This window comes from Halyomorpha halys, unplaced genomic scaffold (assembly GCF_000696795.3).
Source record: "Halyomorpha halys isolate HHAL.00 unplaced genomic scaffold, Hhal_1.1 Scaffold2589.1, whole genome shotgun sequence".
Taxonomy (NCBI): domain Eukaryota; kingdom Metazoa; phylum Arthropoda; class Insecta; order Hemiptera; family Pentatomidae; genus Halyomorpha; species Halyomorpha halys.
In genome coordinates this window covers 24737-45420 of record NW_027109892.1, presented here as the reverse complement: position 1 = coordinate 45420, position 20684 = coordinate 24737, and the positions used below count along the sequence as shown (strand labels likewise).

The 20684-nt window shown below is 32.2% G+C and overlaps 1 protein-coding gene across 5 annotated transcripts in view; it reads right to left on the bottom strand.

Annotated features, from left to right (window-relative positions):
* Window positions 1-16807, bottom strand: part of LOC106691639 (UDP-N-acetylglucosamine--peptide N-acetylglucosaminyltransferase 110 kDa subunit) — a 93815-nt gene extending 77008 nt beyond the window's left edge. For 2 of the 5 annotated variants that reach the window (XM_067048049.1, XM_067048051.1), the window contains exons 1-6: window positions 16449-16806; window positions 15738-15800; window positions 14275-14425; window positions 6623-6866; window positions 5312-5380; window positions 2942-3138 (exon numbers count right to left, since the gene is read on the bottom strand). In XM_067048049.1, coding sequence (XP_066904150.1) covers window positions 2942-3138; window positions 5312-5380; window positions 6623-6866; window positions 14275-14425; window positions 15738-15800; window positions 16449-16542 — 818 coding nt within the window. In that variant the 5' untranslated portion in view covers window positions 16543-16806. Of the gene's footprint in view, window positions 1-2941; window positions 3139-5311; window positions 5381-6622; window positions 6867-14274; window positions 14426-15737; window positions 15801-16448 lie in introns of all 5 variants that reach the window. The other 3 variants (XM_067048054.1, XM_067048053.1, XM_067048052.1) reach the window with 2 other exon arrangements.
* Window positions 16808-20684: the final 3877 nt, after the last annotated feature.

Here is a 20684-nt window from a genome sequence, read left to right as displayed (position 1 = left end):
AGGATGTTCCACAGGAACAAACAAAAAATTAAGAATACTTAAAATATATAAATAATTTTTTTTTTAACTTTTTGTGCTGGACCTGTTTCAAAATACACGAAACACCAATTTCAGCCAATAAACTTATGAGATGGTTGAGCCGTTAGCTCAAAAAATCGTTACATAACAACAAACTGACTAAACACATTTCTTTCAATAATTTTCCAGTTATCATGAGCTCAAACCGTTTTAAAACATTCATGGGATCTTAATTAGTAATTTGAGAGATGAAAATTGGAAATCAAAAATAATGCATGAAATCATGATCATAATGCACATAGGCTGAGAACAGGAATACATTGAACTACATTGCAAAGATGAACTAATAGATAATAGTGGACAAATACACTTACCTAGGAACAGTGACCGGCAAGAATGGAAAGGTAGACCAAGAGATATCCAATAGGATTAAGAAGACCAATTCAATATACTACCACCTCTGCAACACAGTTTAGGGAAGAGGGAGGTGGAGAAGAATGTTAAAGTACATACCTTCAAGGCTGTATACCTACCTACCCTCCTTTACGGAAGTGAAAGCCGGGTACTACTCGATAAGCATCTAAGTAGAGTTACTGCAATAGAAATGAGATAACTTCGGAGAGTTGCAGGCCAAACTAGGAGGGATCGAATATGGAATGAGAGTACAAGAGCGGAAGTTGGAACTGTCTCTCTAAAGGACACAATTAAAAAAAGACAACTCAGATTGTTTGGACATCTCAGTCAGAGCCCAGACCAACAGGAAAACATCCAAGAGGGAGACCCAGAATACAATGAACAGACTACATCTCCAAAGTGGAAGAGAGAAGAGGGAAAAACTGGGATGCCATGAGGGTGCTGGCTCAGGATCAATAGGCTTGCCTTGCCTGGGAAGAGGCACCTCCACGCTGAAAGGCATCAAGTAGTTAGAAGAAGAAGAAGAAATTGGAAATAAGCCAGGTCCTGCACTCAAAAAAAGTGTTACATATTCAGAAACAGACAGATTGGACATAATCGGTACAATGTTTCAAGCTCTGATAGTTTCACAACACTCTTAGGATATCATCTAGTAATTTGAGCCATCAAACTAATAAATTGGTTGAACCATTAACTAGAAAATAGGTATATACATCTAAACAGATGAACTAAACAGTCACTCAGTAAAGTGAGCAGAGACCTCAACTTAGCAACCTTAAATTTGCCAGCAGCGTTGGTTCGATTACGGCCTGGGCAGGTCGACTTTTATTTTGTGGCAGCCCCATAGAATGATTACTCACCTGCTCTGGTTAGAACAGGTTTGCTACCAATCAGATTATCCCCATATGTCAGAAATGACCAGATAGAAGGTTAAAAAATAGTAAAAACACATTTGATATAGTTATTTACAGTATCTTAAGTTTGACTTGTTTCAAAACCTTCACAGCATCTAATTAAATAATCTGAGCTGTCAAATTTGAAAAATCAAATAAGCTATCCTGTAAATGATGACATATCTACACACACAGAGATTATATTAGTTACCTTAACAGTTTGTTTACCCTATTTCGGCTATTTTGGTAAAATTATCATGGGAATCTGTACAACTTAATTTTCACAATATTTATTGATGATTACACCGTCGTAAGTTACTCAATGAAGTAAATAACAGTTCATTCAATCAGGCATTACCAAGTACCACCGGAAAAATATACTAGGTTTGGCAGTCAAATGTTAGCTCATTTAAGATTATTTAAACCCAGCATTGCCCAGAGAGTACTCAAGCATGTGCGGAACACAACTGGGTTAATGCAAAAGAGTAGGCTTTGTCTAATACCATTTTCAGTGAGCAATATTCATATTAAGCACTGTTTTAGGGTTAGGTATGGAAGAGAACAAAACATAGGTAGTATCATGGGATCCATGACACTAAGGAAGCTAACATTAGAATTAGGTTTGACATGTGCCTAATTTCTGTGCTATTTCAAAAACAGTTAAGTTTTGGGCCTTAAAGCACAGAGACTTGCTATACATTTCATTGGAATGTGATCAGGTATTGAAGTTCACATCAAATTTCAAAACCCAGTTTGTACTGTCTCAAACCTTCAACTTAATACTGTTGGAATTTTGGATGTTGGAAGTTGGAAACTTCTGAATTTTTTAATGACTTTTATTTTTATAATAAAAATTTAAGAATAAAATTAATTTGCCACTTCTACATGAAATCCACCCCTTTTTTTACACCTCATTTGTCAAAATTTATTGCTCCAGAGGTATTTATTCCAAAGGGCATCTAGACTACTTCATTAAATGTGTGTACAACTGCCAAACAAACATTTTAGAACCTTTTTTTTTTTTGCCACATTTTTTATATCCCTCTATTTTTGAAAATTCAATATTTGAATACATTTTCAGGAACCAAGTTGTGAGCCATAAGTAAAAATTAACGACAGTAAAGTTATTTTTGGATGCATTTACTTTCTGAATGTGACAAAATTTTAAAAAGAAAAATTATGTTAACAACTGTATTGCTAAAAAGGTTTAATTTGGCGTTTAGATAAAATTTAGTCCAGTTTCATTAATCAACAATAAAACAAACTTGTAGAATTTAATGTTCCATTCCAATTCCTCAAATTCAGCTTTGCAGTATTCTAATAATAATAGTAAACAACTTCCATCACCTTTTGAAGTGAACTGTGTGTCATAATTTTTTTTTAATATTAAAGTAGCCGGTTAACAAGGATTTTACAGTAATAACCTTGTATTTCATATTATTTATCTTCATTAAAATAAATTAAACAGTAATTTAAAGTTAATTAAAAAAAATTAAGATTTATTGCAAATAATTTATGGATTAAAATTATATTTGATTAGATTTCCTAAATCTTTCAAGTTCATTTATAATATATTTTATAATAAATGTACAAAAAAAAAATTATACTAAACATACCTGTCAAAAATCCTGGCTTCTTTTAGGACGTTCCCAAGATTGATGTAGGCATCAAGGAAGTTCGGGTCGAGCGCAACAGCTTTCTCAAAGTGGTGAATAGCAAGCCAGATCTCACCCTGAGCGTTAAAAACACATCCCAGGTTGCTCCAAGCAACAGCGAAGTCGGGTCGAGTTTCTATTGCTTTTAAATAGCATGCCTAAAGTGGATTAGGTTTCAGGGATAGGTGAAAGTGAAGGGACAGGGAAAAGAGAAAAACCAAATTAATTACCATGTAAAAACTTAGATAAAAGAGGAATCGGACCAGCCCAACCTTCCATACTGGCTCTAGCGAGCATATACCCTAACTAAATAAGGGGAAAAGAAAAAGAAAATAAACAAGAAAATTAATAAAACAAAAACAGAAAAAACCTCGAAACCACACACTTTTTTATGAGTTAGACCTCAAGATTTAACATTCAATTAAAATGTGTGACTCCGAGACGCGAGCAATGAGCTGCAAGCATTAGAATAAAGGAGTTTCTAATGCTGCAGACTACAAAGGTGTCAGGACATGGGTTGGGAAGCGAGCAGCGCGAGCAGTCCCTAATCTAGCCAGCAGGTAGGTCGAGCTCTACAAAGTACATGATATTGTATTCTTTAAGGTACAATAAAATTTAGGCCAGTCTCATTCTCTTATAATCAACTTTTTTAAAATAATTTTTTCTAGCCCTTATAATGGAATAATATTGACAAATAAACTTCATAACTGAGTTTTTTTTTGTTTTGTTTTTGTATTAATTGTAAGAGACTGGCCGTATGCGTACTTTACCTTAAGAATGAGTTTCTCCTTACAACAAGATCTACACACACTGCGATTTGCCCATAGAAGTCATGTAGCACAAGATCGACATCTCTTCTTCAACCTACCTTTGAGAGTTGAGGGCAAAACAATAAGAAAAACTATTAATCTGAGGTAGATGAATCCCCATTGTCTAAAGTCAACAACAATCAGAAATAGAATTAGTAGATGTTGATGTTGAAAATTAGCTATATATTAATAACTATTATTTGAAAAGCTCACTTTATTAATTAGGCTGATTGGAATTAAATATGAATATAAAGTTTTCCATAAGAAATAACAACTAAATGATTAAATAGAAACAGACTTTTATGAAATAGACTGAACTTATCTAATATTTGCTTATTATCATGAAGTTTATTAACTTTAACCAAACATACAATAAAATTTCTCATAAGAATTGACTTTAGAAAAAAAAATACTATTTGAATTAAACAATTCTGTAATTGTTAACAAAACGAAGCATCTAGGATAAAACAGAAATCAATGAAGAACATTTTTAGAAGTAACCTAGAGATAAAACGGCTAATCAAAACAGTAGGATGAAAATCTGATAAAGGGTAAAAACAGGATAAGGATGGGAAGAATGCTCGTTCCAAACAAATAAAACATTCATAGAAAAATTATAAATTTATACTTATTAATTGACAAATGCTTCTTTTTATAAATAAGAAGGATATACTTTTGTCTATCACTACTCCTTTGCTTCATTATTTTTAATGTAATTTCTTTTACTATGCATACCTTTTCAGGTATTAATGTTTGATAATATTATAATAATTTAATAAGTTGCATTTAGGATTTATGACAGACAAAAAGAAAGGATAAGGTATCGCGAGCAGGGCGAGAACACTTAATTATAGCTAATCATTAATCAATCATTGAAAAATAATAAACGTAAAAAATTACACTCTATTGATACATTTGTGCATCAAGAGAGGTATTACATTACTCGATATTTTTCTAATTATAACTAAAAATGTTTGATATAAGAACTAAGTGTCCTCTTAAAACGCATGCAGCTAGCTCTAAGATCAAATTCAAGGCTACAATAAACCGCTTATTAAAACATGACTGGCATCTTTCTGATTTGAAGGTGTAACAAATTCATTAGTGTTACTGGTTCAAATGCAGAATCTCCTCTGTGGAAATAACACTACACCAATAAGGAATGGAGTTCCTTATTCTACTACATCCTGAAACTCTCAAAAATTTACCTTATTTTAAATAAAAATGTACTTCAAAAAAGTCCTTGCTTTAATAAAAGCTTACATCTATAAGAAATATAAACTAATTACATGAAGTAGCAGCTAGTTACTTCACAGATAACTCTAACATCAAAAAATTGCTTTCTTTCTCAAATGAAACAGTTTTGAAGTACATGCGCAGGCAATGAAAAGAAGCAGATGTCTTAATAAATACACATTTTTAAATACCATTCATCAAACCAAAGATGGCAACGAGCATCATATTGCTGAACCAAACAGCTTGGGAGGTAAACAAAAATAAAGGAATCTAGGAGTTCTAATACCTTGGCTTCCTCAAGTCTGGCTAGAGCTTTCAACAGGTTACCCAAATCACTGCGAACACAGTACAAGTCCTGAAAACAAACATAACAAAATAAATAAACAGAATAAGATTTAAAAACATCAAAATTATAAATTTAAATTAAATAACTTTTACTGAAGTAAAACTATGATAAACTGCAGAGTACTCAAAAAGAGTTAAGAAGATGCAAATGGACTTTTTTGATCAATTTTTTATGATCTCAAATTTTTTATTATTTATTCTTTTTATTTATAACTTACTGAGATCTTTAGATTTTTTTTGTCCTACTTGTATAGATCCACCTCTGAAGAAAGAAATATTCAAATGCAATAACAGTCCAACTCCAGCCCACATACATAAGAACACATCTGATAGTTAAATTGTTGCATTTTCTGCAGGAACATCATGTTGTTCTGCATTACATAGCCATAAAGTAATCATTTAATATTTTATTGCAGGGCATAAGCAGTTTACACTATGTTCAAGACAAAAGAAAGATTAAATTTAGTAATTTGTACTTAGATTCAACTTTTTAAAAATAGAGATGTTTGTTTGAGTCCACATCAAGAAAATGGCAACTACTGTTCATCAAGCAAAAAATGTATGTGAAAATTTAGATGAAATGTACAGTGAACAAAATGAAACTACTCTATCTTCACCTCTAAACAACTGAATAATAGATAATGGCACATTGCCATATTGAAACAGCGGCTTTTGGCAGATTTTTCCTTATCCAATCCTCGTCCCTACAGAATTCCATTTTTACAGAATAAACAATTTTACTATCCACCACTGTTAACAAAATACAGCATATGGGACTTGATTAATTAGATCAATATTTCACATCACAACTGTTATTTTATTTGTGTTAAAATACACTCGTGTCTATGGTCAGAAAGTAAACGATTTACTTCCAATATTTTTTTCAAAAAAGTTAAATAAGCAAGGGTTTTTCTTCAACTCACAATTAGCAAAGCCAATATCAACTTTTTGCCTGTTATGTAATGAACGAAGTTTAACATGATAATGTTGACAACTTTATACAATGACACTGATATTTGTTAAAATTTTTAAAATAAGATTTATTTTACTGATAAATATTTACAGTACCATTCAAAGACTAACTAATACATCATGCAAATTATTTATACGAGCCAAATAGCTAATTGTTATTATTAATACCTTTAATGTTTTCATAAAGCTCTTGCCTCAAAATTACCACGTATAGACTAATTATCAATATTGTAAACAAGAAAAAGGAGTGAAAAAACACAAATCAAACACAAGTACTTACTGGATTGTACTGTAATGCTGTGACATAGGCTTGTACAGCTTGCTCCATATCACCCGCAGCAACTAAAGCAGCAGCTAGGTTGATATAGCCATCTATAAAATCTGGTTTTAATCTAACTGCATGCCTATAGTTGTCTAGGGCCTCTTGGAGTTGCCCCCGTTCCTTGAATACATTTCCAAGGTTGGAGTATGCCTCAGCAAGGAGTGGATTCTGCTTGATAGCAAGGGAACTGAAGTGAGCTGATCTGTTAACAATTAATTGAAAATTAATTTCATTCTTATGTAATACGTATTATAATTTAGTATATATTGAATAACAACAATCTATAATTATAACTTTAAAATATATTATTATGCATTTTAATCAAATTAAAAATCTGTTATTAGGCAGATTAACAAGAAAAAGTAGAGACCTCAATTATAAATTAACTATATAAAAGAGTGGACACAAATTATTTATATACATATAAATCTACCTGTTGAAAAAAAAAAATCCAGTTTGTTTACAGTTCTAGACAATTTGTGAGCTAACAGTGCGGAAAATCAAACAAAGCAAAAGAACAAAAACGTTTTAGAATTAAATTATTATAAGAATCCATCATTATTATTTGTTTTTTTCTCAACTGGGCATATTCATTCCAGTAAGTCCCAGGTATATACAATACCTGACTTGTTCTAACATTATATTGAGCAGTCTTAGTTGATCTAGTTAGTTGATCCTCCTATTTGCATGATCTTTGTTACATTTATAGTCATATTGATAGTTTCTAAATCTTTTTTAAAATACCTACATTGAATTATTGAATTGGAGGTTCCTGCAGTTGTTAGGAAATTTGACTTAAGACATCAGCAAAGGCAGGAGGTATTAAGGTGGGTTGGCCTTAGGTTTCTGTATCCTTAACTTTTATTTTTTTTTTTTGTTCCCCCTTCCTGGCATTGCTGCCATACGGGGTTCGGCAACAGTTGGGTAGTGCGTTAGGATTGCGCATGTCACTGCTGCCAATAAACATCTCTTTTTTTTTTTTTAATTTTATTTTCATTTATGTATACAAAATTAATGGTGGAACCATTTAATTTTTGGGGACAATATTATTGTAAAAACATGGTGCAGCCCAGCACTCGGTTGAGTGCCTTAGGATGGGGCTACACCTTATCCACCAGCATCCATCCGGTACGTCCAACACGCCTGGTCCGCATCCGTCCGGTTGTCACCTCCAGTGCGCAGCCTAGTCCAGCCCTCCTGGTCTCAAACTGCTTCTTCGCTGTCATCTTGATCTTCATCTTCCATTGGTGGCTCGCCGACCCCGGGCGGCCGAGCCCTTCCCAATGTAAAGTGCGTTGGCCCGACTACTTCCCTCCACCCGTAGATGAATTCCCTGAAGTACGGGTAGTTATCCTCCTCCATCAGCAGAGGGAAGTCCGACTCGGCGAGGGCGAAGATCCCGCTTTTTCTTGACAACCTGGCACGGTGTTCTTCCATCACGGTGCAGTCCAATACCACGTGGTCTGCTGTTTCAGGGACCCCACACGTCGGGCACCCGGGGTCGATGTTCTTTCCGAAGCTTTCCAGCTTTCCCCGGAATCCTCCGTGTCCTGTCAGGATCGGTGAGACCCAATAGTCTGGGATGACCCAACCTGCTCTCAATCTTGAGTGGACGGTGGGGAAGAATTTCCTCAGCGTCGCACCCTTTTCGCTTATCCGCCACTGTCCATTCCACTCCTCAATCGACTCCTCCCGCAGGAACTTCTTCCAAAGGTTCAGGGTCTCGCCGATCCTCTCCTGGAGTCCCGCCTGTAGCACTCCCAGCCCCTGCCTCTTCACATCATACTTCGTAGCATGCTCCTTGAGGATGAGGTCCAGGGGCATTGCTCCGGCTAGCACCTGCACCACCTCATGCGACACCGTCCAATACGCCTTCGTGACCCTCAGCAGAGCCAGTCGTTGGGTAGTGACCAGTCTCTCCCGCGTGAGGGTTCGACTCCACGCAGAGCTGTATCCTTAACTATACCAAGTATGGTGTCACCTTTGACTTAGCTCTGTCTATGGCCTTATCCAGTTATAAGGAAAAGTAATGGACTAAGACTGTCTTCCTGCCTGATGCCTTGATGATTAGATGGTTTGAAATTGTCGTGATCTTGTTGATCTCATGAGACTTCCTCCCTTCTTGTTAAAACTCAGGATTCCTTTTTTAAGTACCAGATTGACCTTTTTCTTCATGAGGACTGTTTATCTGATCCTAAAAAAGGCTTCTGTAAGATCGACATAATAGGTGCAGATTTCCTTATCTTTTTCAATGAGCTTCTTAGGTATATATCTCAATGTGAAGATAAGGTCCTGGGTGCTTCTATTTCTTTAAAATCTTTTCTTCCAGGATTGACTGCATTTCTGAGATTTTGGAATAAATTTTACTAGGGACACTAATATGGGATATCCTCTATAAATTTAACTTTCCCTCTCGTCTCTTTTCTTAAATTTAGATATTATAACAGAGACATCCGAATCTATAGGTGCTAGAGTTAACTTTTGTCCTGTAGCTCCTATGTATTTCATCAGCCTGACATGATACCATCATGCCTACAGTTTTACGTAATTTGAGCCCTGATATAACTTCTTTTTTTTCCCTTCCATCAGCCAAGACTCCCATTGGAGTTCTATACAGCTTTTTGACATACGGGGGTCATCTACAGGTTTCCAGCCAATTCTAATCATGGTGAGGAGTCAAGTTTTTCATTTTGTGGGACTATTGCTCAATGAAAAAAGTCAATTCCCAGGCCGGATTCGAACCAGCACCACCTGCAGATCTCAGGTTGATAGACCTGTGCCTAACCAATGAGCTAACAGACAGCCCAATTTTTATTACTTGTTCAATTTTATATTCACTAATAAAATCTTTTTTTCTCCAACTTAGTTGTAACAGATGGTTCTGTTCTGCCTGCTCCTATTAGCTGCAGTCTCCATTAACTTGTGTAACAACTTCTTTCTTTTGTTTTGCTGATATGCTCTTTAAAAAGGTGATAGTTTGGATCAAGGTGCTGGTTTTGAAATAGTCTCTACCATGGTTTTTTATTTCTTCTTTTACATCTTCAGTCCATTAGGCTGTCCTTTTCATTATATTACCAATCCTGATTATTCCACATCTCGCTTCTGCAACTACTATTATATTGCCATAGTGCTATGTACTAGTAGCAGATTTACTTGGGATGCCAGGATAATCGCTGAAGGCAATTATCCAAAATAAGTTAATTAATTGATTAAAAATTGAGTCCTAAAAAACTATTATTATAATTGGATTCCTTTCCAAAGGCTGTTTGTGTGTTTACCAGTTTGCCAATTAATTACCTTTATATTTATAAACTGTTCTTACCATTAATTATATAGTATAATAAAGAGTGATATATTGGGTTATATAATAGTATATAAACTACATAAAGAAACTAAGTATTTATTTACAAGTTATTAAGATTAAAATGATTCAAATGATTCAGATAAAGGTTGCCATAAAATATAGATTATTACATGATTACTTATTAGTTAATTTATATTTATAGCTGCTGATGCCGTGGGAAGTAGTGCCATAGGTGTCTTCTGTTTCATCAGGGATGCCCAGGTCTCGTGGCCTTCGTCTCGTCGAAGTGCATCCTCTCAGTCTGCCTCCTGGCTGTGGTCCTGCCCCGTCTAAGCCTTCCTGTTGAGTGTCTCTGTTCTTCTCTTGTTGATTTCCTCTGTATTTTTCTCCCACTTCCCTTTTGGGGCGTTACCTTATTTTCAAATCTCTTCTCTGATTGGTTATCGATGTCCGAAGACGCCTGAGGCAGGCGTCCCCCTCCTCAGGGCCGAGTATGTGTAACAAAAAGTTTGACTTGTCCAGGAAGGGCCTGCACCTGGTTAATTTGATTCTGGTCCCTCGTCCTAAACTATCATTTTTGTTAGAACATTTAAAGGTTAGCCAATCTAATTTTCTCAGGGCCCTCTGGTAATGTGACGAACTTAATACAGATGTTTTCATATCCGGGGATGCAGTAAGAGACTCCTACCCTAACCAGGTATCGGGGACAGATAGCAAAAAACCTTAATAAACGACATATTGTTGAAATCATGCCTAATTCCTCGATACATAGCAATAGTATAATTCCCAGCTCCAATTGTTCACTTTCCCACTTGGTAGTAGGTAACAGCATTTACTTCAATTGCTTTTTTGTATTCTTTAACAATTACTGATTCTTTCAGTTTAAGTGGTTTCATTTTGAATACTGTATTAAACATAAAACATATACTTTTTAGTTTGTGCGCATGATGTTTCTTTTCTTCATGAATTTATTCTCTACTTTTTCTTGAATATTTATGTTATATATTAAAATCTAAATAATAGGTGTAATGTGTCAAATTTGGTACACAGGCATTAGGGGGCAAATCCTATAAAATAAAAAGGAAAAGAGAAAATCGGCCCATCCATTTGAGAGATGATTAATAAAGGGGCACTTGCATATAGAAATACCAATGGTGAAAAATGCTTCTTCTTTTTTAGACTCAGGGGGCACTAAAATAGACTGACCCATTCAAAACTCTATATAAAAAAATTGACCTGATGACAATAATCTCCTATTGCCTAGGTGATAAGAAAAGTAATAAGCATTGTTTCGATAAAAACACCGTACTAGTTTTTCTTCTTAGATCAGATCAATTAAGATAACAGTAGAAACTAATATCTCAACACTAATTGCTTGATATCAAAACTATTAACTACCAGCAGTGTTGTGCTGTGCTGATAGATAACAGCTAATCTCAATCGAATTTTAAAACCTAAATGAGGCTTCCTAATAATCAAGAGTTCTTTGGTGAGAATGAAATTTCTTTCAAATGTATAGATAACGATGTGTATAAATGTTTGTTCCATATAAACATTTGTTTCAGTAATAAAAGTAATGTTTTATAAAGTATTATGTAAGTGTAATGATGTAGGTATTAAAGAAAAAAGACTATACTAAATATATTTAATTAGGATAGCTATCATAATATATTTAAATATTCAGATACACTGACTTGTAAATTTATAACATAGTAGAACAAAAAGCAAAGAATACTAGTTTGAAAGAGTGAATAGGTAAAAAAATAAATAAATTTTTTATATCCCTAGATGAACTGTTTTTAGTATATCAGTACTCAACAAAGGCTGTATATTATTTGTTATCTTTTGGAACATATATTTGATTCAAAAGCTCCAGTTAGTGACAAAGTTAGTGGAGCATCTGAGAGGCACCACTTTCTATTTTTGGCATGTTTGTGAGAACAAAAAATTAACATAATTTGCCAATTAGCTCATGTTATTTTCTGCATAAATTATAAATCTAAAATGATATATACAATATCATTTAATTGAAAAAAAGAATGTGATAGATCAAGAAGAAAAAAATTTAAAAACCCTATTAAAATTGTCATACACAAGACAAAATATTTTTAAAGTGTATAAGTAAATTAAAGACAACATATCCTTTACCCTCAATTAATAGTCAAAGTGAAAGAAAACAAGTAATGAACATGAACTAGAATAAACTAGACAAAATTAGTTGAAAAATAATAAACATTCGTAAATGTATCATACAGGAATAATAATTGAATAAAACTATTGTAGTTTTGGGATAAAGTAACTAGATGTGCCAGAAACAAGTTTTGTAAAATTAAATTTTTAAAAAATCTGTTCAAAAACAATGAAAACAAGCTAAACAGTAATATGCAATACAATTTTATGTAATATAGAATTATGTTCTGACCACAGCTAGATTTTCTGAACATGAGTGACAAATGTTATATTGTGATTTTTGAGGCAGAGAAAATTTCTGCTATTTCGACATCGGTAATATGTCATGATGGCACTTCTCGTACAACTTTAGAACTCCTTTCCCCTCATTTCTAGTGGTCATTGTATTAGTCCTATCTTACTACTCTGGAAACAATATGCTATGGAATTTTTACACCAACAAAGCGTCTCTCAACCGACTGAAATATTCTTATGTGAGTAAATTAGAACTTTGGTAGTTGGTGTAGGCCAAATTTTTTTTCTTAAACAGACTAAGTGTTGTTTGACATCTGTGAAACTCAGCAGGGAGGTTTCTCATGTATCAGCTAAAGAAAGGAACTGGTACACACGCTTCCCATCTCTTTTCACAGAGAAGGAATGGTAGAAATGTTTTCCAAGAAAGGAGGATTTTCAACTCCATTTTTAATTCAGCGTCCCTGGATCATATATCTTACAGTGTTTGCCACACTATAAGTTACAACAAAAGCCATTGTAAGTTAATAAGTTAAACAGCAAAAGCTAAACTGATTCAAGAAGATCTCTGGTATAGACAGAAATTCTAAATTCCATCATTCAACAAATACATGTTAGAAAGGTCCCTATTCTGCCTTAAAGTGCACTATCTTTAAAAATGATAAACTTCTTCTGTAATTTCATATATCTAGCTGGAAAAGAGCTTAAAGTTCACTTTTTAAAGAAAAACAAAGGTTTTGAGTAGGAATCAAAACATTTTAAGCTATGAGAGAAAACCTCAAGCAGAAAGGCTTCCTTCATAGGTAAAAATAATAAAATGATGTTACACCAATTGAGATTTAGTATTACATTCAATTTAAATTTATACTACATATCAAATTATCTATTAAAAAATTATTTCAATAAAACAATGAATACATTAATACTTTTAATCCACAAGAAACCAAAACTTGAAATTATTAATCAATAGGACGTTTACACTGATAACAAAGATATTAAAATGTCATTTCTATTTTTATCTGTGACTTTCATTAACTCTTTTTCAACTCTTATTAATATTAATTAATTAATTGTGCAGTTAGATAAGCAGTTCCCAAATTTTTTTTGGCATGCACTCTTCATGGGTTAAAAAAATTATTGGCACATCAAGTAGTTGACATTAAGTATTTGAATATGTAAGAAAAGAAAAGGAAACAGTACAAAGTAAATGTTAGAATACACTATACAATTGCAATTTTAATTTTTTGTTTCTTATTTTGCATTTTCACTAAGTAGCATTCACTTGTGGAACCCCATGATGCCGTGGTACCCAGTTTGGGAACCACTAAGTTAGATATTTATCAACATAGATTGCGAGGAAATAATCTAACTTCATAAACTTTAATGAATCAGTATAACAACAGAATAGCTAATATTATGTTTTCGAGAAGTATACTACCGTCAGCTAACTAAAGCAATAAAAAAAAACTAAAACTCTTAAAATATACTGACATTTTTAATAGTAGTCAATTTCTGCCTACTATATAGATAAAGATACCCTATATGGTTCCTTATCAATAAAAACCAATTTGTCTGTTGTTATCAATTTTTTATCATTTATGATTCAATTCAATATTTTGTATAATTCCAAATTTGTTTGTATACTATTCCTTTTCAATTTTATGTTTCTCTAAATGTTTTTGTTATCTCTTTTTGTTCTATAGCCCTGATGAAGACCTGAAACTCAGGTCGAAATGTGGGCATAAAATAAATGAATATGGTTTTGTTTATTTATGTTGTTCTTTGGTGACCGCACCTCCCGACAAACTTCTTCAATCATTGATCTACGGTCAACTATCTACACCTCACTCTTCTAGTCTATTAGTGTTTCAAATAAGAAGCTTACTTATCCAATCGGCGACATTGGAAATGAATGGATGAAAGAAGCAGTAGCACGCCTGTGTTGTTGGTTTCCTGCCGCCATAGCTGCATGCAATGCCTTTCAGCATTTTCATAGTCTCCTGCCTGATATTCTCTATGAGCGAGCTCAAGTAAACCTGCAACCAAATAGCCATTTAACAACGAACTCTCAAACAATATAGGATTGATTCACTAATTACTATACCAAGATTAACAATTTGACTTTTTAAAAAAGTTACCAATACTCAAATTAATACAAGCTAAATAATTAGTAAATGTTTTGGCATTGAATCATTTTTGTAAAGAGTGTTTTCAGCAGATAAATTATCCTGATATCAATGCTGTTAAAAATGAATTTACCATTTTCACGGATTAAAAAGTGATTTATAACAAGAAAAATTAATCAATGTTTAAAAATATATATAAGGGAATAAGATAGCTTTATGAAATTCAGCAATAATATAAGCTCAAAAACTTTATTCATAAATTTACATCTTCAAAGAATAGCCAGTAGGACAATATACTGAGTACATCACTTCAACTAACTTTTTACCTGATAACAACCAAATTTTAGGCTGATTCAGCCAATAAATCAATTTTAAAATTTCAAATACAATCCTACTTGCAGTTTGATCATAAACTTAACAAGTTTGATAAAAAAATCAATTATTTTTAACAAACTATATCTTATAAAAACTATTTTAAAAATATTTAACTCTAAAATGGGTCATGCTTTCAAAAATAATTATTTAAAAAAAAATGGTGCACTTAAATCATGAAAATGGATACATTCGTGCAATACTGAATTTAAAATTACATTATATGGGGAGTATACTAAGCATATAAATATAACCTTAAAAATTAGTGTAACCTCATCTTTCAATTCAACTTTAAGGCTAAGATTTATTTTTTTTAAAGAATAAAATAAATTTTTAATAACCATAACATTTAAAAATGTAGAGCAGATTTAAAAATTAAATATTATTATGGGAAATGGGAATAAACAACAAGAAAAACTTATCAGAACTCAAAAGTAAAAGCTATCTGATAACAAGCTTCAAAAATATAATAAAGAATATATTTCAACTTCCAAAACTTTAAGTTAGTCCATTAGAGAAGCCACACCATTTAATATAACACCAAAACAAATAATCTAAACTATTATTATTAGCCATTATTTTATGAACACATATTAGTATGTTAATTAATAATTTTAAATAACTCAAAAGCAATTGAAAAAGCTTGAATAAAGTCTATTTTCATAATTAAATGCAAGATTAGCTACTCTCTTTTAAATGTGATATAGTTATATTAAAAGTAATCAATTTATTACATATATTACTTTACTAAAAAAAACTTAAATATATATCAATACTAAGATGCACCTAAACCTTTATAAGTGCATTTCTATTAAAATTTAAAAGAAATGCAGTTCTTAAATACACTTACTCAATTTAGGAGTTTGAGGAAGAACATCATGTGCCGCACCAACCACATAAATTGTGGCATCACCTGTTTTAATACAAAATAAATCAGAAAACTAACGAAACAAAAAATAAAACAATTCGTTTATTGACCATCACAAAAAGAAATGGAAACTTCCAATATAAATAGGTTAAGAATTATGTACTTTGTTTGAAATAAATATATATCAACCATACTAAATAAATAACTAATCCCCTTATTACTTTCTATTACACAGTCAAAAATCTATTGTGAAAAAATCTAACAATTACTCCAACAAACCAATATAATTAAATGTCATAATTATTAAAGGCAATGTATTACTTTACAGATAACAAGCTAATAAGAAAATAAAATGTAATAAGTGACATTAAAAGTACAAAATGTGAATAACATAACAAAGTAGAAAATACAAATGAAGAGGTAATAATAAATTAAAATATAACTGAATCATTCACAAATAAATCACCAATTTCGATAGAGTGAAAGATATAAAGAAAATTCGAAGCCATTAAACCAGTTCAGCATGCTAAGCTAGTCAGTCATTCAGAAGTATAAAACATTACATGCGAAAAATAAAGCGCTAATTGCCAAACACCGAATTACTAAAATTTACAGAACAAAAAACACGTTAATTTTTAGGAATATATGGATATCAAAACAATACGCAAATCAAATTGAAACGCATGTTCTTACCACCACCAGACAATTGCTGGATATCGTTCATTTTAAGTATGACATTTCCTCCAGCGATTTGGTGTTGTGCAGACTGAACCTGCTGTCCTTGCATTATATATTAAATTTAATACTAGCCCGGTTATGAACCCGGACGAAGAACGAATAGCACTAAATCTCAACAACTAATCCACCTTAAGACACTAGTTATCACTAGATAAAAACACTAAAAGTTATCCTAAAACATAAAGATACTGGAAAATAAATATTTAAAACAGATAGCGAATTCAACACTGACGATAACAACCAAATTAGCGAAAAGAACTAAACGGACAAGCTCCCTCTGCCATTCTGTGACAACTTGTGATAGTAACTGTAGGTAGCGCTGGTGGGCTTATTTCAACCAATGGGCAACAATAACTTGGCCCCTCTCCTTTACTCGGAATCGATCTTTCTTAAAACTAATAACTTTTCTACTTAAAATTTCATCAACATAATTTTCCAACTTTCATTCTAATGATAATTAAAACTATTTTACGTTTAAATTTTATAAACTTAATTTTTTGCTAATAATTATTTTTCGCTGAATATTCTACAGTGAAAAAGATGCGCAATAATTAAACCCAAATCGGAAGAAAGATATACGTATACGTTATATAAATACCTATTGCATTACATCTTAATTTATTTAAAATATAACCTTCTTCGGTAAATCGATTATTTTTTAACATTATTATTTTCAGTTTATATGTTATAGAATTATATATTAATTCTTTAATTTATAAAAAAAAAATTCAGATTATTTCATATTAATTTTTTTAGTCCATAAAAAAAAAATTATCACGTTTTAATCATATTGTTTTTTAAGATTTTTATCATTTGAACCCCATCACGCGCCAATTTTCATAAATATTCTAAGAAAGTCATTTGGTCCTTTTAAGAATGTTTTAGATGATGATGTACAAAATAGGCTTCAGCAACGGGAACTTCTAAACTCACTTATACTGAAAGTTAGTATAGGCTCGACCTAAACTGATAAGAATCTGTTGGAGATTTGTTTTCCCTTTTGAGATCGAGGAAGTCGACTCCAGTATTTAATCTAAGTAGTAATAATAATTGCATAAGTAGAAATGTTGAATTTCCTGCCTTGGAGCGTTTTTGTACCCTAGTATCTTGTTTTCCGTTATTTACTTTCTGAAGAAGTATTTTTCATTTTTGTGTTACTAACAGTCGTCATTCTTTAAGTTTTAAATGTTGCAGTCAGGGATGCTTGAAAAGTAATTATCTTTTATTGTTTTAGACTAAGATTAAAATTCCATAATTTTACGTGAGTATAAAGTTATACCCTCTTTTTGTTCTATCATGGATTTGTGTACCTTCGTTTTATACTAGTAGAAAATTGGCACCATATTAGGAGGGTATTTTTTTCTTAAGTGTCAAGGGTTAAGATTTAATTCAGCCACTAAGCAAATCAACTCTTTTCATGTGATTCTACTAATAGTAACTATAATTATTATATATTACTAGTTTATTATTTTTTTTTTTTAAGATTAGGCGCTCAACTTTTCAGCAAGCAGCCCTGAAGAAGGCTAGAAACTCTAGCCGAAACGTCGGCACATTAAAATAAGTTAGTCATACTTATTTGTGTTTCATTGACCGCACCCCCAACCATCTTCTCCTCATTTACTTATCTTTAGTTGAGGGAAAAAAACTCAAAGGGATGTAGGCCAACTATCGAATAGATAATTATTTATTCAATATAATTTTGTAATAATAAAAATTCTGTTTTAAAAATACAAAAAATACCAGCGGTAAAAATGAGTAATATCAAAAAGATTACACTGTCTCTTACATCAGTTTGAGAGTATTTGCTGAAAAGTAAAGATTCGGTTGAGTAGAGAACACATTCAGCTAAGGAATGGCAACCGTCTACGATCCTAACCAGAGGAATTCATCTCTGAGAGCTTTTCTCTCAACTAAGGAAAAATGGAAGCTAGAAGTTGGAGAAGTACCTGACTTTTATTAATATTTAGCCGAAGGTTAAAAAGTTACAAGGAATGCGAATATCTGGTTAGAATTATTATGCTGTCATTCCTTAGCTAAACGTTTTCTCTATTAAACTGACCCGCGAAGCGCCAAGAATGACTTCTTTGCTATTCAGCAAATACCCTTAACCAGGTGTGCAGAGCCTACCACCCATATCAATACTTGTGTAACGGACCTTTTCATTCTGCGGGGAATTTTTAAGACAGTTTTTTTTTAAGGATATCACTTTTTTTTTTTAATGGAGATCAACAAATACTGATTGTTTTGAAATTGTCTTCACCCCCGGCCAATGGTGTCGAATTGATCCTTATTGATTGAGGTATAGGTATGTCAAAGACGGTTTTAATCACAGAATAAATATGCCCGACATAGTATTTAAGATGGAATCTAGGAAACAGATTGCAATAAACAATACCTATACTAACGTAATTAAATATATTAACGATTTAGATAAGAATAGCAACATACATAGCTGCCATGACAACAGTTACAGAATTTTTTGTTTGTGAAACTTTTTCAAAAAGTCAAATCACCATAAAATATTTGAAATAGAGCAAAACAAATACGTATGCAAAATTTTATTACAATTGTCTCATAATTTTTTTTTTGGTTTTTATATGTCAAAGTGTGTTTAAAAGACATTTTTTTTATTTCTAAATCTTTTCCAAGATTCAGTGCAAATGATACAAAGGTTACTAAAACGTTGCAAAATAGACATTACTGCTTTTCTTGAATAATGTCACATTGATTAACAATTTTTTTTTTTTTTATTAATTTTGTATTTGAGGTATTCCATAATACTTTACTGTAGATAGGAGGTAACTTGTAACAACTTAAATAGTTTAAAGAAAATCTTTAGGACATCAGCAAAGGAAGTAACCACAGTCCTCCTGACTACCTTTAGAATATGTCCATTTTTAAATAAAATCTTTTTTTTTTCAGATGTGCCATTATTCAAGCAAATCAGCGATATCTGTGCAAATCTTCATGTTTCTTGGTTCAGTCGGTTGGGGCGTATTCCTGTTAAAAGCCGATAAGAACAATGATAACCAGAATCTAACCGAACAAAACATCATTTTTGAAGTATTACACCTCGACTCGCTAAGTTCGATCACGAAGATAATTTAGATATGTTTTCTTACACAAACATTCAAATATATTTTCACATATATATTTCTCAGATTATTATAGATTTTCACAGTTGCATATTCACTCTATCCCTAATTAATCAAAGGAAAGTTAAGAAATATACCAACTCATAATGAAGAAAATCACACCTGGGGACTGATTGAAGGTTAAAAGCAATTGAATTGTTTTTGAAGGTAATTCTTCAAACCATTAGGATTGGAGCCTCTTGAGAGTGAAACTGGAGGAAAACTCACAAAGGCAGAATCAGCATTGTGACCAGAAGCAAACATTTCCCTCCCTTAATTTATGGGATAATCAAGACAATAAAATCCCATTGACTCATACAATTGTAGGCGTAACTTCGTTGAAAATGTCTGCAAATACAAATGTTTCCGGTACAAATGATTTTACTTAGTACCGAAGCTTCCGTAAAATTATCCAATCCAATCTCACTGGCTGCATTCGTCAATTTACTGTGATTGATAACTATGATTTTGATTATTGAACTAAAAATTAACATATTAAAACGATAACATAAAATCTTGTTCAATAGGTAACTTCTCCCTTCACTCCCCCAATCACCGCATTAGAAACGAAATTTTTTTCGCTATCATGCTGCAACTATCTTTCAATTAAAATGATAGAAAAAGAAATTCTGCTATGGAAATCATTCTGAGGAATGACTCATTATTAAACAGTTAATAATGGCAAAAGTAAAAAGATGGGATATTATCAATTTCAAGTTCAGAAATAATCAAAACACAACACTATATCACCGCTTTGTTTAGCAGTGGGACGTATGACATTTTGTTTTTATTTGGCACTTCACACAGATTGTGAAAACTTTAGTAGCTCTGGTCTGTAAAGGAGCAGCCTGTAGAGGATAATCTGAGAGCAGCTAGAGAATGATTGGTAATCATAAAATGGAGAAGAGGAAGTTGGAATGAAAATAGAATTAAAAAAAAAAAAATTAAATATTTAAAAAATTTACAGTATGTTTAATTGGTCTGTATTTATATACATTTGTTAAATCTCATCTTCAAAAAGGGCTGAGTATATCTATTTATTTTTTTTCGTTTTTAT